Below are 27,800 nucleotides of genomic sequence, written 5' to 3'. Positions count from 1 at the left end.
GGCACTTTGCTCCTCCCCTGCTGTTTTGCTGCTGAGCTAAACTAAGCCATTGTTTGGTTTAGCATGTCCTTCAACTCTGTTTTAAAAGAAAATAAGTTAAACTGAGGCAGCTGACTTACTGATCATTTTTTTCTTTATATAAATATTATGATTATTCATAAGCACAACAGTAAAAAAACAAATAGATGAGGGCCTGCCATCGAGGAGCTTATAGCCTAATATAAAAGGAGGATGAAAAATATTGCATTAATACAGATAGTGGTCAGACTGACTTTAAGAGTCCCAGTTACACAGTAGCTTCTGCCATATTTCCAGCTGATCCACAGGTTACTACTTCATGGTTTCTTATTGGAATTAAATGAGAATTTGCTTAAAACTGCAGCAATTAATCATGGTAAGGTCTTGCATACTGTTTTTAAATACTTTTAAATTTTGAGAAGTTTCTCTCTTCTTTTTTTGTCTGGCTGGGTTGATACTTTGAGTATGCACATCTGATGGCTTCAATAAATGAACAAACATAAGAAAAGCCTTTGATTTTGGTGTTTGAACTGCCCCTTGATAGTAAAAAATAATCAGGAGTATATGATTAAATTGGCTCAAGCCATTGGAAACTCTTGTTTAACATTATGGCAGACTGTTCTATTGATGGCTATGAAGATTTTATGATTACATACAGTTATTATCTCACAAAGCTAAGTGCTATTGCATGGGAAAGACCCTCCAGAGATATCTACAGAACAAGGGATTAATGTGCAATTCTAAACCATTTGAAGATGGAACAGTAAGGCAGCCACAGAGATAATAAAGTTTAAATTGCTCATGTAAATCTTTGAATGTTGGAATTTAATCACATCAAAGATCAAATGAATCGGATAATAGCTCCCCTGATAGGAACAGAAGACCCCAATGATTTACTGTTTTTCAAGATGGCTGATCATACTAATAATTCATTGGTTCTTTTTTCTTAGCTATAAACAAAAGATGACTTTGCATTTGAAACACTAGTTTATTACAGGCATAGGCAAACTCCGGCCCTCCATATGTTTGGGACTACAATTCCCATCATCCCTGACCACTGGTCCTGTTAGCTAGGGATGATGGGAATTGTAGTCCCAAACATCTGGAGGGCCGGAGTTTGCCTACGCCTGGTTTATTAGGTAGGCAGCATTAAGAAATAAACGGGTCCACTGTGGGGCATTTGTCAAATGTCACAAGAGTTTAACACCCAACCGTGTGATGCTAGTAGTGCCTGAGAACAAAATGAACTCTGCTGTTCTGAGGACCCCTAAATGTGGGGAAGCAGAGCTGCACGTATAAATAAATAAATAAGTGTGCATCACCTGTCCTTTCCTTTAGACTTTTCTTTGCCCATGAAAATCAAATTCAAGTAATAGCTGCAGTATCTCACAGTGCTTTGTTAATGTCTTTTTCTTCCTATTATGCCACAAAACGGTGAGATCTCTATGTCACACATGGATCCCTAACACAGTACTCATTTAGGAGATTCTTTATTCCTTCCATTTCCAAACTGAGCTTTTCAACTGCCAGTTGAGGGTCTTGCAATCTGAGTTTGATTCCCATGCCTGGTGGAAAATGCTTTATGACTAAAGGAAAAGGTGAAAAACTAGGATTGCTGCCATGATGGGAAGAAACCCAAATATTAGTTTAAAGGTCACATTTATTCCAGCACATGCTGAGTCCTGACATGTTCCAATAAATCTTATGTTGAGACTTTGAAAAGATCAGCAAAGATTAGTTTTAGTGAAGTATTTAGATGAATGTACAATGCAGTGAAGCAACAAGGGGGTGTCAGGGATGGAATTATTCATTATCTGGGAGGATGGAAAAATCATCACACGAAGAAACTGGCATGTCCAAAAAGGCTTCATTTCAGCATAGGCCATGTTTCCATTTATTTCTTATTTTCAAAAGGTTATAAACACGACATAAGCTTTAGACTGAGCATCCCATTCTCCACATCCCCACCCTGAAAAATATGTTTTGCTGTTCAGAAGAAATGTATGTTATAATCACACTTCAAGTGGTACAAATTGTACCGCCTACATGATCTTTCTCTGCATATTTATTTATTTATTTATTTATTTATGTATTCCATTCCACTATATTATATTTATTAGTCCCTTGTCTCTCCCAAAGCAACTTACAACAAAAGCAATTAAAAACAACCAAGTAAGAAACCCAAAGAAACCCAAATACAAGTAAAAGACAGGATTAATATAAACATGGCCCAGTAAAAGAGGACTCATTGCTGCCCTTCAAATTAAGAGAAAAGTCTTTGCTTCTATAGGTGGGTGGCTCTATCTAGTTTTCTCAAAAAGCACTATGGAAGTGTTCCTTTAAATTACTTAGAATTCCAGTCTCTCAAACAAAAGAGCCCCACAGCAAATCGAGTTGCCTGGCTAAAGTGACATGTCTTCTACAGGCACTTTCTAAAATGTTTCAAGCCATTCCCTTTGTGAATGCTCCTAAAAGCAGTTGGAATGTGTTTGTCCCACAATAGCTTACAGTGCTTTAAAATTGAAACCAATTGAATCTAAGATTCTGTATTTCACCTTCAAAGTTCTTACATTTGGGGCAGTGGAGAAGATTTGAAAACCTCCTTGAAGAGGCAGAAAGTAGAAAGGAATCTCTGAAATGGTAAACTTATGAGTGCAAGGTGTTATTATTATTATTAAAGGAAACTATTGAGGCTGAATTCAGCTAACTAATTCCACTAGCAGATGTGCGTGTAAGGAATTCCAGTAGCGCAGTGGGGCTTCCCCCCCATCCTCCTCCCCCCCATGCATGCCTGCCCCCCTCAAATTGGCTTGGGGGATCAGGAGAACCTCCAGAACATCTTGTGGAGGGAGGAGAGATAATTCAGCCATGCATGCAGAAATCCTTGCACTCACAGAACAATCACCTTAGCATTACACTGGATTTGTTCCTCTGTGATTTCAGGAAATGTAGTTTCCTATTTATTACCTGAGAGATTCCCTCAAAAATTAAAACTAGCAGCTATTTTGACACAATGTTATACTTGTAGTTTGGGGTATGTTTTTTACACATACATCGTTGAAAACTTGAAATGGTTGTATGGTTCATTTTAAATTTCCTGGTTTTTAAATGGAAGTCTGTGTTATCAACTCCTAAAATTACACATTAGAGTGTATGGGGGCTATTAAGGGGGCTACATTAGCTGTAACTTACAATTTCATCAGACCCGGCTGTTCTTATCTTCCCAAGTGAAGTTCCTATTACTAAAAAGAAAAAAGGAGAAAATCAGGGCTACAGGAATCCATGCCCTGGGAACATCTCACTAGACTACTGCAATGTATTTGGTGGGGAACGGACTTTGAAAATTATCCAGAAACTACAACTGGTGCAAAATGCAACTGGCTGAAGCATCACAGACCATAGTTTGCCAGATCTTCAAGAACCCGTGCTGGATGCCAGTTTGTTTTTGGGCACAATTCAGAATGTTGCTTGGGACTAGAGTGCCTGAATAATAGCTGTCTCCCATTTGAAATATACTGATGGTTAAAACCACAGTAGTGCCCGCCCTGTTGAATGCCCTCCCACTAGATGTCAAAGAAATAAACAACTATCTGACTTTTAGAAAACATCTGAAGGCAGCCCTGTTTAGGGAAGCTTTTAATATTTGACGTTTTAATATTTTGCTGGAAGCTGCCCAGAGTGGCTGAGGAAACCCAACAGATGGGTTGGGTAGAAATAATAAATTATTATTAGTAGTAGTTATTATCTTCAGAGCCATGCTCAAAATGCCGTCACTATGTGAAATAAAGCAAGTGGCAGCGTGGATCAAGGTGCCTCATCCCCTTAAAAAAACTCCTCCCTCTGCTCATTTGCTAGATCCTATCCCTTCTATCTTATAGAAAGCTTAAAGTTACTAAAAGTTACAACATTACTTGACCAAAAACTGAGTTGCGTGACTTAAAGAAATTGTCTAAGCTATTGTGTAGCAGTTTTCCTAGTTGCAGAATGGTCCATAATGGAAGTCCCATCTTATATCAGGTCCAAGTCTGTGTTGGGATTCCTCACTCTCAGGAAACCCTTCAGATGCTACCAGATTTGCAAAGTATATGATTCATTTGGTAGCTATCCAAGCATAGCTTGGAATAAATGTGTAATACATCTTCTGCATGAAAGGATGCTGCACAAACCTATCCTCTAGTACTTTTTTAAAAATTCACCTAGCATTATATCAATCTCAAAGACAGGCACTTTTGGAATATGTGAGCATCTTGATTGTGAATGCAACCATGACAACTGGGTTTTTAAAAAGATTAGCTGGGTATCTGGCTGCTCCTTATTGTGTTCATTGGAGGGGAGACTTATTTTAGTTTAAAATGCTTATATGTATTAACAATATAGCCCTTAGGTTAAAGTCTAAGTTGCTCAAAGCTATTGCCCAAAAGCTTAGTAAATAATAATAATAGTAGTAATAATAATAGTAGTAGTAGTAGTAGTAGTAATAATAATAATAATACCGCTGGCTGTCTTGGAATTGGTCACTGAATTTTTATTTGCACCACTGGGCTAATAATCATAATTTGTATTGGTGTAATAAACACAGTCTCATCTGCTTCAATTACAGGAGGTTGTTGAAGTAGCATTTCTTAATTAAAGGGTTCGGCTCACCTTCAGCTTCTGTTTGTTTTGACAACCGTAGTATTGAACAACTCGATGCACCCGTGAGCTTGAGGAACACTGTAGCTTAGATCTAGGTTTGCTATGTTATTACCATCTGCTTGTTGGACTCTGAGGGCACTTAAGGGTCAGACACCTGTAATTTCTGGCTATGTGCTGATTTGGATGTCTACCAGGAAACTGTGTGTTGAAAATAACAACAGCCCACCAAATATTTCAATAGGTGCATGGAAAAGAATAATAATTTGCCATCACACTTGCTCGCAACCCTCCGCTAACTTGGCTACTCTCACCCAAGCAACATACATTAATATTGGCATGAACCATGTCAGAGATGTTGCAAGTTAGACCTATAAGAAAATGTTGACATGCGGCCTGCTTCTGGTTAGGCTTTTAGCTGCTCCTAACCTCCATGGTCAGACACAGGATATTGCCATCGAGCCTTCCTTGCTTATATAATTGCCCAATTTTTAAGGCAGAGTGCTGTAGCAGTGATCTGGTATAGCAAAAACCCTTGTTCTTTGCAAAGTATATGATTGTGGTTCGAGGACCCAATCCCCGCTTAGTGAAATGAAGACACAAGGACATGTAATATAAGGTTATTGGGTCACAAGAAAAGGCCACAACTTTATTGATTACAGCAAGTGAAAAGGTATTGGCTTAGGCATTGGATCATGTGACTTGACTCCACCCACTCGGAGAGGGGTGAGTCTAAAAAGGGGGGTTTATTCACCAGTAGGTGGAGCCCGTTGATGCTAATCCAACTATAAGCTCTCCCCTGATGTCACTGAGGGTCGTGCCATGGTCCCCCGCCACACAGGCATTGGACAGGATCCACGACCGCCGGATTCCTTTAACGGAATACCCAAAATTGAAGGCATAGGCGATGGCCACACCTAGCCCTTCCACCACCACAAACACATTCCAATGCCTAACCTACCCACCAATACCATGAAAGTTGTGACGGTTGCTACGAGGTAGGCGAAAAAAACAAAAAGCCTAATGCCAAATGGAAAAATTCCTACCAGACCCCCTGGACAACCTGGGCGACCAACCTAAGGTCCATAGCAAGGCCAAAAGAGAAATTGAAACCCTGAGCTCTGAGGGAGTGGAGGGTGGGTGACTCGCGACGGGATGGCGAAAAGTGAGGCCGCATGGCTGGCACAGCAACAAGTTAAGCTGCTGTCCACGCCCCCTTCAAGCCGCCTGGTTAGGCGCTTGCCCGTGGGTGTGGTGCGCCAGCCATGTAAGTGGGTGGCAGGGGGCTAACGCCCCCTGCTTGAGGCGGAGATCGGATCCCGCCCACAACCCCTCCCCTCTTTGCAGGAGGAGAGTCTTTACCAGTAGCAGAAAGATCCAGGAAACACTTTACAAAACGAGTTTTAATTTTCAGGAAATGAAAAGCTTAGCTATGACAGTTTTATAATACTTCTTATTGTTGAGGTTGTTTATTTACCCTGGTTACATTCTTTGATAACATGTAGTATTTACAGAATTAAACCAGCTTGCTTTAGCTTAACTAAACATATTGTGAGATTATTCCACATTACATATGTGGGTAGCGGTAAATTCCTCCTCCTGGGAAAGGGTGTAATTTCTAAGGCAGTAGAAGGCTGCACAAAACCTATTATTACTCTCCTAATTAGGCTTGTTATGAATCTGTATTTTATTTCACTTCTGGCAGCAAGGCCTGTGACAATGGTTGGCGGTGTGATATTACAGAATGACTGTGAACAATCAGTATGTGATGAACAAAGTTGTCAGAAACAAAACACAATGCAGCTTCTGAGAGAAGGGGTAGGTGTTGGTTTGGCATTAAAACCTCATGCAGATACAAAACGATAAGGGCAGGAAAGCTGTCTAGGGTTAGGACCTAGGGCTGTATTTAAAATGATCAGGGAACAAAGTTTTGAACCGAGTTTCTTTGCGGGGGAAGGAGGTTGCTTCAGTAATCCTGAACTTTCTGCACAGTTAAAAAAAGTAACAATAACAAAACTTACTACAATGGATTCTCTTTATAGACAAACTGTTGGAGACAGAATCCTTAACATTGTGCCATTTAAAAAATCATAATTTCATAGCCTTGGATGAAGTGCTTTCCATGCAAGGCTTTCACTCCACAACAGCCATGCTTGGTCCACCCACATTTTGCAGGACATCCACAATGTGCACCCAGTTGTGGACCATCTGTGTTTTCTCTGTGGCTCTTCCATCTTTTCACAGACCACAGATCACCCAACTTTTAAAAAAGAGTCATGGTAGCACTCTTTCTGTAGGTGTATGTGTTCAGTGATCAGTTGCCTCCTAACCTGAGAATGTTGATTTCCACAGGGAAGGGACATTGGAGTCATACAGCTGCCATAGACATGGTATCTTGGCAGGTGCCATTAAAAGGAATGCAGAGGGGGAGAATCAGGGGAACAGTTTTCCACACTGCACTGGAAAGAACAGGAGCTATGCACAAACAGCATACGCTGCAGCTCAGTAGCCTTCTTGAAGATGCAGAAGGCAGTGTTGGAGTGCCAGAACCACTCCACAAAAATGTAGTTTTAAGGAAGTGGAAAAGACAGAGTGGAAGCCCCCTGCTTCATCTCTAGGTGAGAGAGCAAGTGGGGGTGCAGAGAAATCTCTTTTCCCTTCATGCTTAAACTGCCCGGCTCAAATAATGATTACTGTGATGCATGCAGTGAGAGCAGCAAGTTCCTGACCTCTACTAAGCAACTTAAATGAGCTTTCAAAGCCATGTCCCTCAGCAGACACACAAGTGCTGGGGTTTGTGTGGGGTTTTTTTGCTTAGACATGAGCAGCATCCAAACTAGACAAGTGGGATTCATATTCCATTCAGGGCTGTTGCCTCCCAAGGAGGAGAAACCCATTACAGTACTAGCCTAAAAGGAGAGTTGGCCATAAATTTCTCTTTCTCTTCTCTCCTCTATTCCCCCCTGTCTCCAAGGATTTCTCTGACCTAACTCAATTCTCCTGTTCATCTTACTAGACTATGTTTTTGGTCCATTCTTTGGATCCTAGAAGATTATTCAGGTGGTGAGGAGTGTGGTGGGGTAGGAGGAAGTGTCTGAAATGTCTGAGAGGGAGCTGTCAGCTATCTTACTTAGCCTTATAATGTGGCAAAGGGTTTTCCTTCACCTCCACCACTTTTTTTTTCTTTTGCTTTAATTTAAAAAGGTTCTACTCTGTGCACAGGGCTCTCTTTCTGATGGCCACACTTCCTGGTAGACCACAATATGTTCAGGGGCAACAAGGCCCAGAAAATTTCAGATAAATTTCTCCCCTACCCCCTAAGAAAGAAACAGAATATCTCTCATTGTCCTTATTTTAAGGAAACTGGTGTGGAGGAGGGTTTGTCAAGTCCTACTAGACACACGTGTTCAAAAAATTACTGTCAGTGTTATCTTTAACGTTCCATTTCTTAGAATAAATTAGGAAATAAAATAATAATATATAAAATTGGGAAATAAGCAATAAAGACTCTGTAAATTTATGGAAGATCAGGAGTGTGAGTATTGTTGGCCAAGATGGAAAAGTTAGATTGACAACAATGAGCAAGTTCAAATCTAATGCATTGATAAAAACCTACAAATAACATTGATAAAAACCTACAAATGAAATGTGAGCTACTGAGACAGATTTGCTCTTGAGGATATTTTCCTGAGGAACAAAGACTGTGGCACTTTTAAATCCCATCAGGTGATGGTATACTTTCACTCAGCAAGCAAAACAAACAAAATGGCTATTTTCCCCAGGAATATAAACTTGTGTTCTTTCCCACCCACCCACTTTTTGAGTGGGTAAGGCACTTTTGAGTGGGTAAGCAACTACGGAAGCAGTTTTTTTTTTCCTTCCCGCTTGTCAGCAAACATGCAAAGAGCTGGTTTTTAACACATTCTGAAAGAGCTGGCTATCCGCCCTCTCTTCATATCCTCCTGAAGCATCTGGACGCTTTCACTGTGCCCTTTTCAGCAGCCACCTTGTGTCATTTGAAATGCCTAGTTCCAGCCTAAGACTGCAAATGTTAGGATGGGCTTGATTATTTGGTTCACATAAGCATATGAGTTTTGAACATTTCTTTTTCTGAGCAACTCAGTCACTTTGTACTTATGGCCTCATCCTCCCACACCCAAAGAGGTGAGATCCAACCTGTTTGTCTGTTGGAGTAAAAAGAGTTCTGAATGTATTCTTGAAAAACACAGCTGTTCCTCACAGGAACATAACTAGGACAGTGCCAGTTGGGTGCTTGTGAATGACTCTGAATCTAATCTCTGGGGACAGGACTGGCCCAATACATTTTGACACCTGAGGCAAATCACAAAATGGCATCCCCCTCTGCCAGGGAAGAAGGGGTGGGTGAAAACCTACATCAGGAAGAAGGGTGGGAAGAAACCAGCAGCACCTCGTATTCACCAAGAGGCCACTGTAGAGCTGCCAGGGGTGGGGGGCAATGAGGAAGTGGCAGATTCAGCCGCCAAGGAGTGTGCTACAGCTGTTGTGGCAGCAACAGAAGCAGGCGATGCATTCCTTGGAGCCCACATCTGATGCCCCCCATGGATCCTGCCACCTGAGGCAGTTGCCTCACATTACCTCATGGCAGGGCCAGCCCTTTCTGGGAAAGACACTGGTATCAATTGAAGCACATCGTCAAGAGGTTCTAAAGAATTAGATCAGGGATAGCCAGCATAGTGCTCTTCCAGTTGTTGTTGGGCTCCATTTCCCATCTGCTCCACCCAGCTTGGCCCATGATCAGGGAGAATGGGAATTATAGCTGAACAACAACTGGAGGGCACTATGTTGACTACTTTTGGACTAGTTCCTGTTCACAGCCTGCTGCTATATAACAGCCGGGAGTTGCCTTGAGCACAAGGGGAAATGTGCTGTTGGGTGACTCAGCACCAGAACCACAAACTAGTAATTACTGGTGATCAGTGGAAACTTCCCCCCCACTGAACTCTGTAGAGAGGTGGGTGGGTTGTACACCATTAAGGGACTGCAGGCTCACAGAATGTCCTCCATGTTATTGCTTTGATGGGAGTTAAGTGAGCACAAGAAATAACAGAAACCAGAAGTGGTAGTCGTCAGAGCTTGATCGTGTTGCTATTTCCCAAAGAGAGCTTTCTGTGATGATTCATGCTCAACAGGAGGTTGTGAGCTCTGAGAAATTCTCATAAAAACTTCTGTATTTGAAATCAGCTTCATGCTATAACTAATACTGCATCAAACTATCTGTGATGACACAAAGTATGTGGAATTGACAGAAGTGTATTCTAATGCTTATGGGGTTTTGTTATGCTGCAGCAATTTAGAGCTATGGGAAGATTGTCTCATTTTTAAAATAAAGCAACTCCGGAAAGAACTATTTCTATTGTTGATTGCTGAAATGTCTCAAGACTGTAGAGTAACAGCCATAATTCCATAGCTATTTCCGTTTCTGAGATAAAGTAAGGCAAGATAAACTGCTAAGTAATCTCTGACCCTCTGAAAAGCAGATTTAACGACTGCATTAGGTAATGGAAAAAGAGTAGATGAATAAAAGACCACGCAAAATAGCCCTTTGAACCATCACGGTTTTGACTGTGTCCTGTAAGTGATGCTAAAGTTACTGCTTCCTAAAATTCTATCTTGGTACTACGTCTTAGAATTGTGAGCAAGACTTTAAAAAAAGCTGAATTTAGCTAACTTTCCCTGTAATTATTGGCTCCTGGCTTTATTTTTAAATCTAAAAAATAGATTGTACTTTGTTTTTAAAAAATTACCTGACTCTATGTCCCATGGATCTGAGTACTCCTCCCTTCTAGTCTTCTCCCTCAACATCCTATTATCAATAATGCATCATTATGTCTGAATCCTGGGTTTCAATCTCAAGACTGAGGTCAACTGTGGTCATGCCAGTGTGGAGAGCCAGTGTGGTGTAGTGGTTAAGAGCGGTAGTCTCGTAATCTGGGGAACTGGTTTCGCTTCTCCGCTCCTCCACATGCAGCTGCTGGGTGACCTTGGGCTAGTCACACTTCTCTGAAGTTTCTCAGCCCTACTCACCTCACAGAGTGTTTGTTGTGGGGGAGGAAGGGAAAGGAGAATGTTAGCTGCTTTGAGACTCCTTCAGGTAGTGATAAAGCGGGATATTAAATCCTTCTTCTTCATGCATACAGAGATTTGCTTCCCCATGCATGCACACAGGTTTTTAATTTTTGGGGTGGAAAGGCCTTATGCCTAAGACTGAGCTAGAGAAGAAACTGTGAGGGGAAAGTGTTGCAAAATGATTCTTCACGCTTCTCTTTTGTCCAGTTTTTAAAGCCCATGTTGCTAAATTATTTCTGACGATTTTTGAAAGTGTTCTTAGACTCCTATGAGTCACATACTTCAGCAGGTTCACGCATTCCACAGTACACTCTGCAAAAAACACTAGTCTCAGGCTGCTCTGGTTCAAGAGGAGGAGGGGGGGAGAGAGATTTATTAAAAGCAGTACATTTTTATTTCCTCTACTCTGTCACAACAAAGTAAGACTTAATATTAATTATGTCTGTTCTTCTGCTTCCTTTTTTTTCTGCCAAAGGTTTACTAAAAGGTTCAGTAAACTTTCAGCAGCGGAAGAAGATGAGGAAATATATTTAATAAAGGTTTGCTTTCTCATAACAGAGCAGAGGAAGTCAAAGCGTACATTTTCTTTTCATAATAAATGTGTTTTCATAATAAATGTGTCTTTCTCTTCTCCAAAACCTTGTAGATCATAGAACTTGGGACTACAGGTAAAAAGAGAGCTCTCAGATAACTTGGCAGTGGAGGGTTGAGATTAGGTTAAAACATCCTGAAATTCAGTTTTTAAAAGATTAAAGCATGATTGAACCTGAGATCTTCTGCACACAAAGTAGTTCCCTTTTGTGATTCTTCCTGCTTGGATGGCTATTTCCAGAGGGTACCTGGGGTTGTTCGGCTCCATGCTGCTCTCAATGTGGGGTTGCCACAGGGCTCAGTGCTGTTCAACATCTACATGAAGCCACTACAGGGCTTTGTTGTGCATTTTTTTTACCCTTCTAATTGTATTGCTGTGTTTTTAGGCTTCTATTGTTTTTAATTTTGTTTTAATGTGAGTCACTTCAAGTTATTTGGTAAGAAAAGCAGCATCAGCATAAAAATAATTGTCAGCAGTATGTTGATAATACGTGGCTCTGTTTCTCCTTTACACCTGCAGGTGCGGCACTGGATATGCTAGGCCAGGCATAGGCAAACTCAGCCCTCTGGATGTTTTGAGACTACAATTCCCATCATCCCTGACCACTGGTTCTGTTAGCTAGGGATGATGGGAGTTGTAGTCCCAAAACATCTGGAGGACTGAGTTTGCCTATGCCTGTGCTAGGCCAATGTTTGGCATTGGTAATGAACTGGATGAGAGCCAATAAACTGAATCTTTATCCGGATAAGACTGAGGTGCTGTTAGTGGTTGATTCCCTTGGATGGGGTTAGACTCCCTCTGAAGGAACAGATGAGCCATGTTCCTAGATGTACTGTACAAGTCTTAAAGTGCCTCATGTTCACTAACTGATGTGCATATGATTGTGTCAAATCAGCTGCTTCCAGCAATTACTTCTACATATAAACCTTCCAGTGTGATCTACTGACTGGTCATAAAAAACAGAGGCTATTCTCAACAGGGCTTGCTTCCCACCTGTGCCCTAAAATGATAGAGAAACAGATGCTTCACAGCATGCAATAACAAACATAGTCATCCTAATCTCTCTGCTTTGTGTTCTTATGATGCAATTGTGAATTATGTTGTTTGCATTTGTAATTATAGAGCTGAACAGATGGTGGAAGGCTTATTTCAAGGCAACACATCTACTAAAATAGCCTAGTCTGGGCTCCTAAGCAATTGCTAACTGTAAGCCTGAATCATTAGAATTGGGGATTATTTACTTTCTCTTTTTCATATAACCAAGGGAAAGAGGGTTTAGCGAGATGGGAAGTGTGAAAAACAGTGGATGTTATTTAAAATTGCAGCAGCCAGGTGGAACTGATTTCTACAGTTGTATATTTGTACCTTAAGAAAATGTGAGCCAAGAAGATTATTGAGCCATAATACTTGACACCAACTTTTTTCTAGATTTCTTTTTTAAATTATACCTTGCACCTTCTGTCCCATAAGTTTCCGCAGGGCCCCAGTTCGAATTCGGAAGTGGGGTAGGAGACTATCTAGTTAAAACCTGAAGTATCCTTAGTTAAGTTTTTACCTACAGGTTAGCAGAAAGTACCCATATGCCTTTAAGCCATTCCCTCCCTCTCTTGTTTAACTCATAAGTGATGTATCTGTGTGGCTGGTGATTACCTGTCCTGTTTGGGTGCTTTTCTCTCCAACCACCCAAAAATAGAGGTTCAACACTGCACTACTTCCATCTTGGTTTGTGTACTGATAGCAGAAAGAGGTGTCTAGATTAAGCCTGATTGCTACCTCCTTCCCAATAGAAAATCAGCATGTTATGATGTGTTGGTGCAGTTGTAGAACTCTGGGCTCAGTTTGGAGCCTCTTCCCACAACAAATGGCCTTTGAGGTGATGTGTCCACAAGTTATCTATACAGGAGAGAGTGGAAGTTTGTGTTTGTACTAAATAGGATAAAGATTTTTGCTAATCTGTACAGCTAACTGCGTCTGATAATTGTGTATCCAAATGATGCAGGATAACTAGAAATACTTGGTTTTCCTTTTAGTCACTACATTTCAAATTAAAGTCATTCTCCACAGCCAAGTAGTTTAGTGTACATGTTCTTATGTCACAACCACATGATACATTTAAAACACTCTTATGTCGCTTTAACCAGTCATGGCTCTCCCCCCCCCCTCCCAAAAATGTAACTTGTTAAGAGACACCCTGCTTAGGCATTTCAGAAAGGCTCTCCCCGCCCCTGGCATTCCTTGCACTTGTTCTAATGTGGTCTTTCCCTCCCTCCCTCCTTTTCTGTAGGTATACAGTCTTGTACAATGGGCAACCCCAGGAACATGACAAGCTTCCGATCCATAATGACCCAGAATCCCAAGAGTCCTGCTTCTGACTAAGGTCCCAGAATGTGATCTGCCATGCAGGACAGTTGCAAGATGATGGTGCACCAAGAACCTATTGCCAGATCAATGTTGTCTGCATTGCCATAGTGCTCTCCTGTACTGATTTGACATCAGCAGCAACAGCAAGGATGTGCTTACCAACCGGAAGGATTAGGCAGTCTGCAGAGAGGAGGAAGGAGGTTCTTTTTTTGTTGCTGCGGAGTGATGCCTGGAAAAGTCATAGTGCTTTGCATGTGATGCGCAAACAGTAAGCAACATGCTTGATGGTTCTTGCATTTGCTTCAACAGATGTGTCCGTACACATCTCTCTGTCTCTGTCTCTCTTTTGTATTGCTATGTGGCAACAATATGAATCTTCTCCCAGAATCTGACTTGAAGTGCTAATATCAAACCACACTTTTGCTTAACCAAAAAGAAGCAAGGAACTGAAACTATTTTTCTCAGCTGTTTTTAATTGTGAGCTTTTACTCAAGAAATGTACTCCCCAACTGTGCAAGAAGAAAAGTGGCAGTCACGCTATGCATGTTCCCCCACCCTAGTATGTCTCCTGGCCAAAATAAGTTGAGGAGCACGAATAGCCCAAAGAGAACTATGTTGTGGCCTAGGGATATGGAACTTATTGCGGTATGAAGTCCTGCAGCTCCCACCAAACTGATCTACTGTGCACAATGTGAAGATTAAACGATGAACAGTCACAGATTCTATCACTAAGATGTCTCCATCTGCCCCCTCACATGTTGTCAATGAGATCTTCATCTGGACAAACTTTGGGCAGTGCTGCTACGAAGGAAGAATGGGCCAGGAGGCAGAACCCTTAAGAAAGGAATAACTCACCTGTAATAGTTCACTAAGTGCCATATTGACGTGCGTGTACATTCGACCACCCTTTATAGCTGAAGAATGTGTTTGGAAAACTGATTGACTCATTTACTTGCCCCATTTTGCCAAAAGCTGGCTCTGTGGCTCAGGGACTGTGTGTGATGGACCAGTAGCTACTTGTGTGTCTTAGGGTTTATCAGTATTTGCTGATGACCCCAGGCAGTAACAGGAGCAGAGCCCTCAGTTAGGGAGTAGGCAGGCACCCAGGTGGGAATCCAGGTACATAATGTAAGACAGGGAAGAAGGCACTAGAGGCCGTTGCAGTGCCAACAGCTGCTGCTTATGTGAGAAGGGTGGGACAAGTAAATATGCATTCTGGAATGGCCATCTTGGTAAGAGACGGGTTGTTCAGAATGATGAGGAGGTCCCAGGACTAAGGCTGTATTGAGCCAGGCAAAGCTTCATTGGCTCCCTAGGCTGGGACAGCTGCCCGGGTGCTGTGTCAGCTGGTGGGACCTGTAATGCTGTTTATGTGGTACCCACAACTCCTTCAGTAGAGATGCTGCCTTGGTGGCAAGATGTTGGAGCCTGCTGGAGGTCCTGGTTTGAGACCCCTAGCACCTTTGCAGTGTTTTTCTTCTTTTCTAATGCTTTATTGGAACTTCAGATATTTTCCCTGTGCAACTGTCCCTCAAAAGGATGTCAGCCATGCTTATGTCAGCAGTTTCCTGCATGCAGATGTTACTGCCTTCTTTATTAGTGGTAGCTCCGCTTTTCTTTGCATGTTATGTTTATCAGCTTTGCTGTAGACCGAAGGACTCTGGGAGTTTGATTTTCACATCATGAGAAATGTGCAGATCCAAGCAGGGATCTGTATTTTCCTTCACTGAAGATCTAACCTAAAGATGATAACCTTGCTCTGGACAACAGGTATTTTGTTACATTGTGTAATTATGTACAGGGTTTTTTTTAAGTGTATAGGAGAAAAACATTATTTATTATTATTTTAAGGGAATTTTTATTTTCCCATGGATGTCTTCTGAGTTTAGGAGCTAAAACATTTTCATTAGCGTTTTGTTTTTGTTTTTTTATTTAAAAAACAGTTTTATTTTTCTGTTGCCATGTGACAGCTATTCACTGTTTTAAAAGAATAAGGAAAAGACAGCTTTTATAACAAAACAAATGCAATTCAAAGGACATTTCATTGGTCTACTCTTGTTGAGAGGATGAGCTTATGGCTTTTTACCCTGGTGTTGCTCTGCAGCCTCTTGTTGCTTGTGCAGCTGGCCCCAAACTATGGGGATTTAGAGTGCTATTTCAGTGTGCCCAGTCTCTGCTGTACACATGTGCAAAGCGTACTTCATTCTGCTGGGTAGGCTCTAACCAGCCTGTGCAATTAGCTTTACAGATTAGCGTAACCCAGCTGGGGGTGGGGAGAAATCCTTTGGATATTTTGCATGCTCGCTGTTGTGTGCTGCCATACCCAAAGGGAAGTGAGCAGGGGCATGAGCTTTATGAACCCTGGAGAAAACTAGACTGCATGATCTCACCAGTGTTGTAAAGCCAGAGGAGCTAAAATGGGCCACCCGTGTGGCCCTGTGTTGAGACTGAGTGATTCACTTCTTTCATACTTGTCCTGCTGCGCAGAAACTAGAAAACCTGGAACAATGACATATCAGCTGCCAAATTTACATTTTAACCTTACTCTCCACCCCCCACAAGGCCAGCCCATGCTGTTTTGCTTTTGAGGAGAAGCTGCCACTACCACCACATTACGAATCATCCTTTGCCTTCTCTTCCACCTCTATGGGCAATTCTGGAAGTTAGCCTTTATTCTGCTGCCCTGCACTGTGTCTATGTCAGATGCCAGCCAGCAGATTGCTTTCATCAGGAAATCCAGCCATCCTCACCTTTCATTGAAATATTCTTCTTCCTCTCCACCACATGGGATCCACTTATTCACAAGAAGCTCCTATGTGACTGGGGTAACGTTGAAATGACCAAGCCATGTGAAGAGGCAATACTTGCTTGCATCTTTCTCATGGAATGAGCACCATTCCAGGAGCAGGTATAGATTCCAGGAGAAAGACCCACCCAAGCAGCCCTGCTTGCGGATAATGCAGCTCTTATATGGCTGCATGCAGTGCTTTTTTCTGGAGGTACACATACTCCTAAACATTTTGTGAATCTAAGTTTGGCCTCATTGAGGGGCAGTATTTCAATATGAGTAGGAAAATGAGAGTACCCCTAAACATTTTTTTAAGGAAAAAAAGCACTGGCTGGATGAATGTCTAAAAACTACCTATATGGTTTTTTAAAGTGTATACTGTGTCCAATAATCTGAAAACCAGATTTCATTAAAAATTGGGTGGGTCTGGGATTGTGCCACTGAGAGCTCATATGTAAGCTTGGCTGAATTATATTATTGTGAACAAGTGCAGACTCCTTTATCTGACATATTTGGAGGACATGATTTCCTGATGAATAAAACAGTGTTTTATTGACAAGTGTTGGTCATTCTTCAAAACTCTTCCCATCTATAGCAACTGTTCAGGGTGATCTGTTTCTTCTCATGGTCCATTCTCTATAGGGCATAAACTGAAAAACAATGAATCCCAATGAAAAAGCAAATATGTTGGATGCTGTGGTGTTGGATGCTGTGGTGATATGTTGGATGCCAGCACTGATTTTTGCAGGAGTTTGTAACAATGCCTCCTAGATTTTATGTTCCTACGTGTGATCTGTGACAAACACCCTAGCTCTTCATTTCATGGAACTAACAGCCACATGTTAAGCTACTGTACAGAAGCACTGACTGCACCATTCTCAGTAAGCTCTCTTCATTTCTATTTTTTTTTTAAATAATTTTTATTGGATTTTTACATTTTATAACAACAAACACACACACAAAGACAAAAACACACAAATGCAATTACATACCCTAATTTTCTTTACCCACTTTCATTGACTTCCCCCCACCCTCTCCTCTTACATCCCAGTTCCAAAATTAATTCAGCAAGTTCTTACCTAACCTCTTAAACATAATTCATATTGTTTTTAAAAATTAAATTCTTTTTGTTTATCTATATTCAACTTATCCAATTCTCTTATAATCATTAATTTCTTTTTTTTAAAGGTCGATCTAACTTCCCTTCCACAAATTTTCCCTTTATTATATTAATTATAGGTCACATTGACCAAGTAAAACAAATCATAACATTTTATAGTTCTATTCTCTCTCCCCCCCCCCGCCCCGGTTTCTGTCCCTTCCCAGACAAATGTCCAAAAAACAAACAAAAAATAGTTCTTTAGCCCGGATTCCTCACGTCCGAGGCGTCTGATTCTCTGTCAGTCCCTCTCTGCCAACTATATTGGTAATCCTCTTTGTTGGTCCTAAGACCCCGAAGGAGTTCAGTCAGAGTCACATCATATTTTCTTTCATCCAGAATGTTAAAGAGTGTTTGCTGCGAAGGACCATCTGGTTTTCCATACTCAAGAGGAAAGTCCCAATCATGTTGCTTTATTCTTTTTAGTTTTAATATTCCAAGTACTCCAGGGACTTCTCTCTTCTTCTTTCTCATCTTTCGCAGGTTTGTAATCCAAAGGTCTTCTTGCTCATACTCTAACAATGCAGATTCCTGGTTGATATTTTCCACTTGTAGTGTCTGAACTCCTTCTTTCTTTTCTGTCAATTCCAAAGGCATCTCTTCCTGCTCAGCTGCAGAGTTTTTGTCATACGTCTCCTTTGTGCATTCAGCAGAGTTGTTTGTTTCAGAATTCAAGGTCATAAAAACTTTACTCAAAGCCATACTCTGCTCCTGCAGGATTCCCACGAGAAAGAACATCTTTTGTATCTCCACCAGTAATTTTCCCTCTGCAGCCATTGCAATGTCCCTAATTCCCCCTAGGGGGCTTTCAGTTATTTAGTAGTCCTTTTCCAATAATCTGTTACTTTGTTATTATCAATACTTTGTTTCCAATCGCCTCAGTTCAAATGTATCACCTTTAATTCAAAGAGTTGTTAAATAACAAAATTCTTTACTTTGTCCGTCCGCTTGACAGCTTCTTTGACAGCTGTCAAACTCCTTTCATTTCTTCCTCCGGCACCCAAATAGGACACTCCCGGGTTTTTGGGGGGGATTACACACAAAGTTCCAAAGTTCCCTTTCTCTCTAGCACAAAATCTTCTTCTATCAAATTTGTGAAAAACTTTTAAATCATCAAAACAGTATTCATTCCGCCTTAATTCTCCGTTCCTTGCTTTAAATCGTCTATAAGTAGAGGGGGTGCGCACTTCCCTTTAACACATCCCCCGATTGTGCCAAATTCACAGGATAAAATTTTTAAAGTCCAAATTCCACTACTCACGGGTCCTTTGTTATCCAGTCCAAATTTTGGGAAGAAAGTCAGCGCTCTCCGGCCATGGCTTGCGGCTTTGCTCCACTGAAGTAGCGGTCTACTCTCAGCACCACGCCACTCTCCGTACCCTCTCCGTAGCCTTTAAAAAGGCTCTTCGTGGGTCGGGGAGGGCGCTTAAGGTGCCCACCGAGTCACCAAGTCCGCAGGCTTCCGCGCCTGCGGTTTCTGAGGGTCCCCGTGTCGCTGGCACGGCAGGACCCGTCTTCAGTAGAGCCGATTCCCTCCGGAGCTCGGAGGGAATCCGCCATTAGCCGTTTGCGCTAACCCGGAAGTCCGCTCTCTTCATTTCTAAATCATGGTAAAAGGAAATCTAATAAATGCATTTCACAGACAGAAGACTGATGCATATAAAGCAGAAGATCTGAACAGGAGTGCAGAGGAGAGGTCAGACACTTCAATTAGAAGTTGATCAGCTCTGTCTAGAAGATGCAAAGCAATAAATGGATATGTGCTTCTCAAATGCCAGGGGTACAAGCTGATAGAGATTGCCTGGCTTATGTGAGAGGTTCAGCTAAGTGACTGCCACAGTTTTTGTGCACCAGGCGGTCAGTCTAATGGTGTGCCATAAAGCAGAATCTTTTTCTGAACTAGTATTTAGGAAGGAAAAGATGAGTAATATAATTCAGTGTTGAAATGCATGCTTTCAAAGCTATTCCTTTTGAAGGGGAATCATATACTTAAAACCTGGCACACTGTACAATTGTCAGAAGTCATGCATATAGGACACAGTTCCAGCAATGTTAACCATATGAAGTACCGATGTGTGGGAATGTTGATTTTAAAGGCTCTCTGCAAATGTTTGCACTCGCTCCACAATTGGAGGTGTTGCTGCCTAACCAACCCCTTCTGTTTGTGCCTTAGATCTTGGTGGTGATGGTTAGCTTGTCTTTAGGATCTGGTATTTAGCCTTATACTTTGTTGAAATAGAGGGTTCCATTTCTCTCTCAATATTAATGGTTGATCATTTAGCATGAACTTGTGTGGGGGTTGTTTTTTTTTTTATAAGCTATCAAAGCTAGAGCCATCCTGTGGTAATACATTACATGAGTTAATTAAGCAACATACAAAGAGCTTTCTTTTATCAACCTGGAGCTCATTGCCAATTAATTTCACTGATAGAGCTAAAATGTGTAGTCTTAAGAGAAAGCCCATTCAGTCTATCCACTTCCCATCACTATTGATGATTGTTTTCTTCCTTTTAGTTGTCTTTTTCTAAACTGAAAGTACCAACCTCTTTGGCTCTTCTTCATAAGGGTGGTGTCCTCACCGGTGGTAAGTCTAGTAATGGTTTTTTGCATTTTTCCATTTACAGTTTGTATGCTAGAAGATCATACAAATACATGATCCAGCAGAGACAGATATAGACACAAATCCAATATGTAAGTTTCTCTAGAGCTAGGACAAAATGTCACTTAAGTTTAGAATACTGTGGACCCTGAGAAACAGGATTGCCAAGAGAGGTTCTTGTAGTTAATGTAGAATGAAACATTACATCTGGTGCTTATTATTATTTATTTCTTTGAATTACCACTTGCTTACTGCAGAGTAGACTCTAGTTATAATGCATGAATGAGCCCAAGGCTATTGATAAAAAGTCTGATCAGGCAAAAGCTTTTCATGTGTCCTCCCTCACCCAAATGGAACTGCTTAACTGTAAGGGTGATCAAGGGATAGCACTATGTTTTTTTTATGTACTAGACACAATAAGCATATTTTTTAATGCTGCAAGCACAATCCATAAAACAGAACTGTGACAGCAGTCAGGCGTTGGAAAAATTTAGCAGATGCATGGCATTTGTTGAACGTAATTACAATAGAGATAGCAGAAAGCCAAAGATGCTACAGAATCTTCTAGTGCTTGTAAATAGTCATTCTGTAGGAATCTGTGAAAGTGTTTTGATCTGTCAACTTCGCTTAATATTTAGATGAGTCTTTAGCTCATTGACTGTTCCCTTCCTCAACTGATAATTTCCAGGCAGAGTTTAGGAAGATCACACATTTGTCTTCTTAATCCTGAAAAGGACTATTTTTAGTTTCTCCGCTGCAAACCAGAAGAATTACAGGAAGACCGACCAGCCTGAAGGTGGAATACTGGTCATGTTAGCCCCATTAGGGGCATAGATCTGAGTCTCGCACATGTAGCTCAGGGCTCAGACAACTGCCAGACAGGTGGCAGCTGTGAAGGACACACAGCCGCAAGCTGTGGCATGCTAGGAAGTGCCAAATATGCACCCAACCACACTTTTTATTTAATGGTAAAAACGTACGGTGAGTATGATGAGACGGGCAGTAAGTACATCCACTTTGGCTCCACAGTCCCAAAGGTAGTACCTAGGACTGTGGAGCATATAGCAGGTAGACCTCTTGCTATCTGAGTGTCTTCAATCGTCCCACATCCCTAAAGTTGCCATTTTAGTAGCTGCGCTCACTTCCACTCTCATTTTCAGAAAATATTTAAAATAGTGATGGGCTTCTGCATACTTGCTGCTGGCAGGCACCTTCCCTTGCTGCTCACCTGCTCCAGCTAGCAGACCAACCACCCACTACCCACAGTAGTGATGGGAGTGGTGAGATGGCAGGTGGTGGCACTGGCATTTGGGTGAAGATCAACCCCACAACCCTCCTCAAAAGGTAAGAAAGGAAAGAGAAATGGGATGATGGTCATTAGAAGATGGGCAGTAACAACCAGGAAAAGAACAGCTGTAGCAGCATCCACTAAAAGTAAAAGTTATTGGGGGGGGGGTCTACCAGAAGTGCCAAGGTGGTAGTGCCCCCCCCAGGTATTTAATCAGGGGCATCCTAAAACCTGGCACTGCCTCTGAGACCAAATAATGCAACTTTCATTTTTGTTCAGTTTGCTTTCCAGGCACATAGTAAGCAAGTTTCATGTCTGGCCTCTGTGACCCAGGAAGTTGTGGCTCCAGTCTTGCTACAGAATGAAAGAAGGGAAGGCACCAGCACAGAACAAAGACCTCAAAAGGTACAGTGCAAACAATGGAAAGGCCCAACATGTCCACAGGGCAACTGTTAGAACAATTCTGTGGATGCTGGGTTAAGAATCTTCTCAGATCACCTTTGAAGTCTGCTGTATTTCAAATCTTCATGTTTGTTATCCCTCACTTCCAGCAGCATGTGCCTAACAATATTATGTGTACAGAGTCAGGAACCTAGGAAGCTGCATTGCACCAGATATTTGTTTTTCTAGCCCAGTACAGTAATACCTCCGCAAACGTCCACCTCGTCTAGCGTCCATTCCGGCGAACGTCCGCAACAAACCCGGAAGTACTGGAACGGGTTACTTCCGGGTTTGCTGCTCATGCATGCGCAGAAGCGCAAACCACTCCGCACACGTGTGTAGACGTGGCGCTTTGCCCTGTGTCCTTTTCGGCTAGCAGCCAGGGCTCCAGAATGGATCCCAGCCGCAAATCAAGGTATTACTGTACTGTCTGCTCTTAACTGGTAGCAGTTTTCTGGGGGCTTAGACAGGGGTCATTCCCATGACTTGCTATCTGATTTTTAAATTTGTATTGTGAGGGCCTGTCTAAATAAGGCAGTTTTCAGAAGATGTCTAAAGGAAGTCAGGGAGTATTCCTGCTGAACCTCTACTGGTAGGTATTTCCATAGAACAGGGCCTGCCATATCAAAGGCTCAGCCCCCAGTGAAGGCCAGCCATATGACAGGTGACCACTAGAAGTTTCCCATCAGCAGATATCAGGGCTTGTTCACACTTCTGCTTATCCCATGCATAGAAATCATTGGTCCAAGAGGTTTTTCGTTTGCCCCGTGCTTTCTAGGCATGGTTGAGCTCTAAGTGATAAAAGTGAAGCATAAGGAGTCAGGTGGAACTTTAAGGAGCTTTGGCCCTCAGACTCTTAATACTGGTCATCTGCCCTGCAACATCAAACAGCCCCATGCTTCTCTTTGAACCATGAGAACCAGCTTGGGGACATTCAAAGAGCAGTATAGGGCTGTTTGCAAAAGGGCTTTCAAACAGCCCAGCGCTTTGAAGTCTAAGGGGTTTCAAAGCACAGCAGATCTGTCAGATTTGGTCCTCCAGGGCTGGGGAGATAATGATCTAGAAAAGGTTTCCCCTCTGCTGAGAAAGTCCATTTATATAACACAGCCAACACTACCATCAGATGTACTGTGATGGGTAGTAGATTTTGGGTGGCATTGAATGGAGACAAGATGTCAGTTACTGAATGTACTGAAAATCTTTTGCAGTGTGAGAGGAGGACATTGCAAAGGAAAGGGTTCGTTTGCTCCTTCTACCCACCCTCCTTGGTTCCACGGAGCTGGGGCCACCCCTTTGAACAATGAGCCTGCCATGTGAAGTTGGAAGGAAACTGAGCTTGGGAGCACATGAATGGGAGGGATGCCTAATGGCACACAATCTCCTCCCAGGCCAATTCCCTCTCCCTCTGTAATGCCATAATCTGCTGTGGGTGTTCCTGCTACAACTAAATGGACCATTGGAAGGCAAACAGACTGGAAAGAGGCACCCCTGAGGCCAGTTCTTACATCCTTGCTGTCTGCCTTTCAGTCACTCTGCATTTGAGAGTTTAGAGTTAGAGGTTTCACAATCAATCAGTGGTGGAAAAGACTGGCTGATAACACCACAAATGCCAGCCTTGCTGTGATTTTCCTAATAACGGTTTCTGGAGAGATGGAGAATTTTAGGTTGTACTTTTCCGCAAATGCAGGATTTATCTTACCTGCCCACTCAGTTCTCTGATGACACATCTCCTACCAGTGACGTGGTTCTGCTGTGCTTACCCATGAACATTATTTGGTAGATAACAGATTTGATGCAATAACTACAGCACACTGTTCAGGAAGTATAATACAAGACACCAAAGTATGTTTACTAACCAAGGTTTCAGCTGCAAAGCATGAAACTGAAAATATAATCTCTCTCCACCTAAGCTCTGAGAGCCGTGAGTGTGACAGAGAACCAAAGCAAAATCAAATTTAATACTTCAGCACAGGCTTCCTTGCCTACTTATTTTCACTCCGTGAATGCTTGGCAGTTAGGGTTTTTACATGAATTCACAGGAGTTACTCCCATTAATGGACCCAGCAAATAAATACAGTGTATAGGTTCCAACAATCATCTTTCAGGCACACACACACAAAAAACGCTCCCAAACCTACTAGTAAGCATTTGAAAGAACCTAGATATATATATACACGCTACATTCTTACTAAAGGTATTAGTCCTAACCCTGTTTACCTAGCAATAAGGTCCACTCAATTCAATAGGACTTACTTCTGAGCAAATTGGTCAGGATTACAGCATTACAGGCAAGCATCTTTAACAAAATAAAAATTAAGTGTTTTTCTAGTACGGCTCCAGGAAAAAAATGTGATCCTGTAGCTAACTTTAGTATTCTGTTATTTTTGTTCAGTTTTATATATTTTAAAACCGAAACACCAATGCAGGTAAGTGATTTAAGTTTTGTAATGCAGCTACATCTAGGGGTGGAACAGGGCAGTGCACTGACAGCTGAATTTTTTTATAATTTATTTTGTCTGGATACCAAGATGAGTTTCTGGCTACTTTTGAGACTTCTTATGCAACTGGACAAAAATATGAAACCCTTTATGTTTATTCTTGGAGATCCATTAGTTTTAATAAAGTTATGTACCAGGGAGAGATCTGTAATGATAAAACTTTCAATCACGTCAGGAATGTTTTGCAGATATCCCTGTTGTAGTTGGAATGCAAGATTCTGCTCTCTCGCAACATATTTATGAAAAGTTTTAAACAAACAGAAGATTAAAGGGTAAATCAAGCAGACTGCATTCTTAGTTTACTGAGGCTTGAATTCCATTCACAATTTGAAAGGGAATAGATTATGCAGGCAGATAACCCTCGGAACTGTTCAAGTTAGTTACCTCTAATGCTCATATATGATCTTCTTCAGCTATTGGGGGTTATATTTAGAAGCTATACTCCCAAAATAGGGATGGACATCATCAAAGCTTGATATCAAACTTATTTGCAGATGTTTTCTAATTTTTATCTCACTCCTTGATCTCAGAAATTTTTAGTGTTTTTGCCAGTTCCACTAAAAATACAATCTTCACATATTGTATGTATTATTATAGGTATACTATTATAAACATAGCATACACGTGCACAATCCAGGTTTCCAAAAGTAACCAGCGCATAAAAAGATAGTGTTATATGCATTGTGGTATACATAAAAATACTTACACATTAATACTGTTGCATGCCACCCCCCACTCTCCCGAGTGGTGCAAAATTGCTGGGGTTCCAGCACTTTTCCAGGGTTTGCATTTCCTTTGGAACGAGGTACAGCAGAGAATGTGGTATCTTTGTAGACAGCTCAGTTAGCAAAGCACACAACTCTTAATGTCTGGGTCATGATTCCTGCATTGCAGGTTGTTGGACTAGAAATAGGTGACCCTCAAGGTCCCTTCCAACTATGCAGTTCTATTATTCTATTTACACATATATACCATCTGAGCCTACAAGTGAGGGGATCACAGCAACAACACCCCAATAGGGTCTCGCTTCTCCCATGGCTGCAGCCTTGAATTCAAACAGAAATCAAGCATCACTTTGTCGCTCTGCCTTCCCAGCCAGCCGCTTCTAGCTCACATCACTCAACTCTCAACTCTGGCCTTTGTCTTTCTATCTACCAGTGAGCTAAGGAGCCTGAGAATCAACATGGCTTCTTAAAATGTAAGTTCTCTCTCACTAACCTTTTTGAGTTCTTAAGTGTGTCAATAGGTATGTCAATAGGCATAATCTGGTAGACCTGGGAAGCACTGCATTTGAAGAGATAAAAAGGTAGAAGGACAGTACCTAATAAATCTGTATCTGTTTATTGCTGTGCAGATAAACATGAAATTCCTGTGAAGATTGGAGAGACATCAGTCTAAATATAACTGTAAATGTGTACCAAGTGTTCAGGTAAGCATCTTTTTAGTCTCTCTCAGTATGGTCAGAGTGTGTCCATCCACTGCAATCAGTGGTTAAGAGTGTAGATTTCTAGCCCTTAATTTTTGTCAGCTTGTAGTCAGTTCAGCCTATCAAAGCCGGAGGTGAGAGCTACCACATCCCCAGAATCTACCCTCTTTGGCAGAAATGTTAAGACTCTGAATTCTAAGTTAATTTTAGCCCTCAGCCCAGAATTGAGAAACCATCAAGCAGTTGCACACCAAATGATTACACTGGGCAACAATTTTTTACTTTTTGAACGTTGTCTAGATTTCTACAACTGATTTAGTGTATTTTTGCACTGCTGAATCAGGAAATGGCATCCGTTTCTCTCCATCAGGTCAGGTTTTTGTGCTATGTGGATTTGGAAAAAAATCAGATATTGTGACAAAATCGATTACATTTTTGTGGCATTATCAGCTGATTTTTGTCAACACATATCATCCTAAATATGTTTTTAAGAGAAAAAAAATGTTTTTCCAACAGCATATATTGATTACCTGATACAAACATCGATTACTGTAAACTGAATGGTGGGCATTGATAAAGGTAAGTACACGTAAATTGCATGTTGCTGCACCATTTTTCAAACTTCAGGGCTTGAACTTCTGTTTCTTGGAACTCCTGGAATGCTCAGTGGTCTCTCTTCAGAGTCCAACAGTAGTCAGCCATCATGACTGCGTCCCAGCGACCCTGATACCTGGTCTCCATCTCTTTCATGTCCTGATGGAATCTCTCCCCCTGCTTGTCACTCATTGAACCCAGGTTCTCAGGAAACCGGTCCATATGTGAAAATAGGTAGTGCATCTTGACGCTCATGTTGCAGCCCAGGTTTCTGAAAGCAGTCAGCATGTTATTGACAAGTTCTGTGTAGTTTCTGGCCTTATTGTTGCCCAGAAAGTTCTTCACTACCAGAACAAATGCCTTCCACGCTTCCAGTTCCACTTCGTTCATTGAGTTTCCGAACTCTGGATCTCTGATGAGCTGATGGATCTGAGGACCATCAAAGATGCCAGCTTTCAACTTCTCCATGGTCAATCCTGGAAAAGCCTGGCACAAGTAAGTGAAGCAGTCACCATCCTTGTCCAGAGCCTTGGTGAACTGCTTGATTAAGCCAAGCTTGATGTGCAGCGGTGGGAAGAGTATTCTGTCTCTGTCCACCAGAGGGTCGTTGATGACGTTCCTTTCTTTGCAAGGCACCAATTCCTCCTGCACAGGCCAGTCCTTCTTCGTGTAATGCTGAGCACGGTCCCTACTATCCCACATGCACAGAAAACATGGGTACTTGGTGAAGCCAGACTGTTGTCCCAACAAAAAGTTCACCATCTTCAGGTCAACACAAATAAACCACTTATGCTGATCATAACCAATTTTCTCCAGCACATACTTCACTGCTTCATAGTTCTCCTTCAGTGTAGTCGAGTGAGCCAGGGGTATAGAGGCAAACTGGTTGCCATTGTGTACCAGAACACATTTCAGTGATCGCTTGCTGCTGTCAATGAACAGTCTCCAATCTTTGGGTTCATACTGTTGCACTCCAAGCTTGAGCAGAAGCTGCGCAATATCTGCACAGTACACCAAGTCCTTCTCTTCCGAGAAAAAATGGAGGTACTCTTGATGCCTGTTGCGGAAGAAGCTGATGCGAGCACTGTGAGAGAGGAGGTTTTTTTCCTTCAATCTGGATGCCAACAGTTCAGCAGAGTCCTTTGACAAGCTGAGGTTGCAAACTAGATCATTCAACTCCTTTTGGGAAAATGGACGTGGAACATCATCTTCAAGAACCACTTCTTCTTCTTCATGTCCTTCAACACTGGAGGCATCTTCGTCACTAATGTCAGGAAGTTCTCCGAAGATAGACAC

The 27,800-nt window shown here is 41.8% G+C and overlaps 1 protein-coding gene across 5 annotated transcripts in view; it reads left to right on the top strand.

The window, feature by feature from the left end:
- The window catches only part of HTR4 (5-hydroxytryptamine receptor 4), a 159,854-nt gene extending 142,796 nt beyond the window's left edge, over nt 1-17,058 (top strand). For 4 of the 5 annotated variants that reach the window (XM_081852146.1, XM_081852149.1, XM_081852147.1 and 1 more), the window contains one exon: nt 13,635-17,058. In XM_081852146.1, coding sequence (XP_081708272.1) covers nt 13,635-13,722 — 88 coding nt within the window. In that variant the 3' untranslated portion in view covers nt 13,723-17,058. Of the gene's footprint in view, nt 1-6,355; nt 6,622-13,634 lie in introns of those variants that run through there. The other variant, XM_081852151.1, reaches the window with a different exon arrangement.
- Nucleotides 17,059-27,800: the final 10,742 nt, after the last annotated feature.

This window comes from Podarcis erhardii (assembly GCF_964252035.2).
Source record: "Podarcis erhardii genome assembly, chromosome: 2".
Lineage (NCBI taxonomy): Eukaryota > Metazoa > Chordata > Lepidosauria > Squamata > Lacertidae > Podarcis > Podarcis erhardii.
This window is presented reverse-complemented; position numbering and strand designations above follow the sequence as displayed.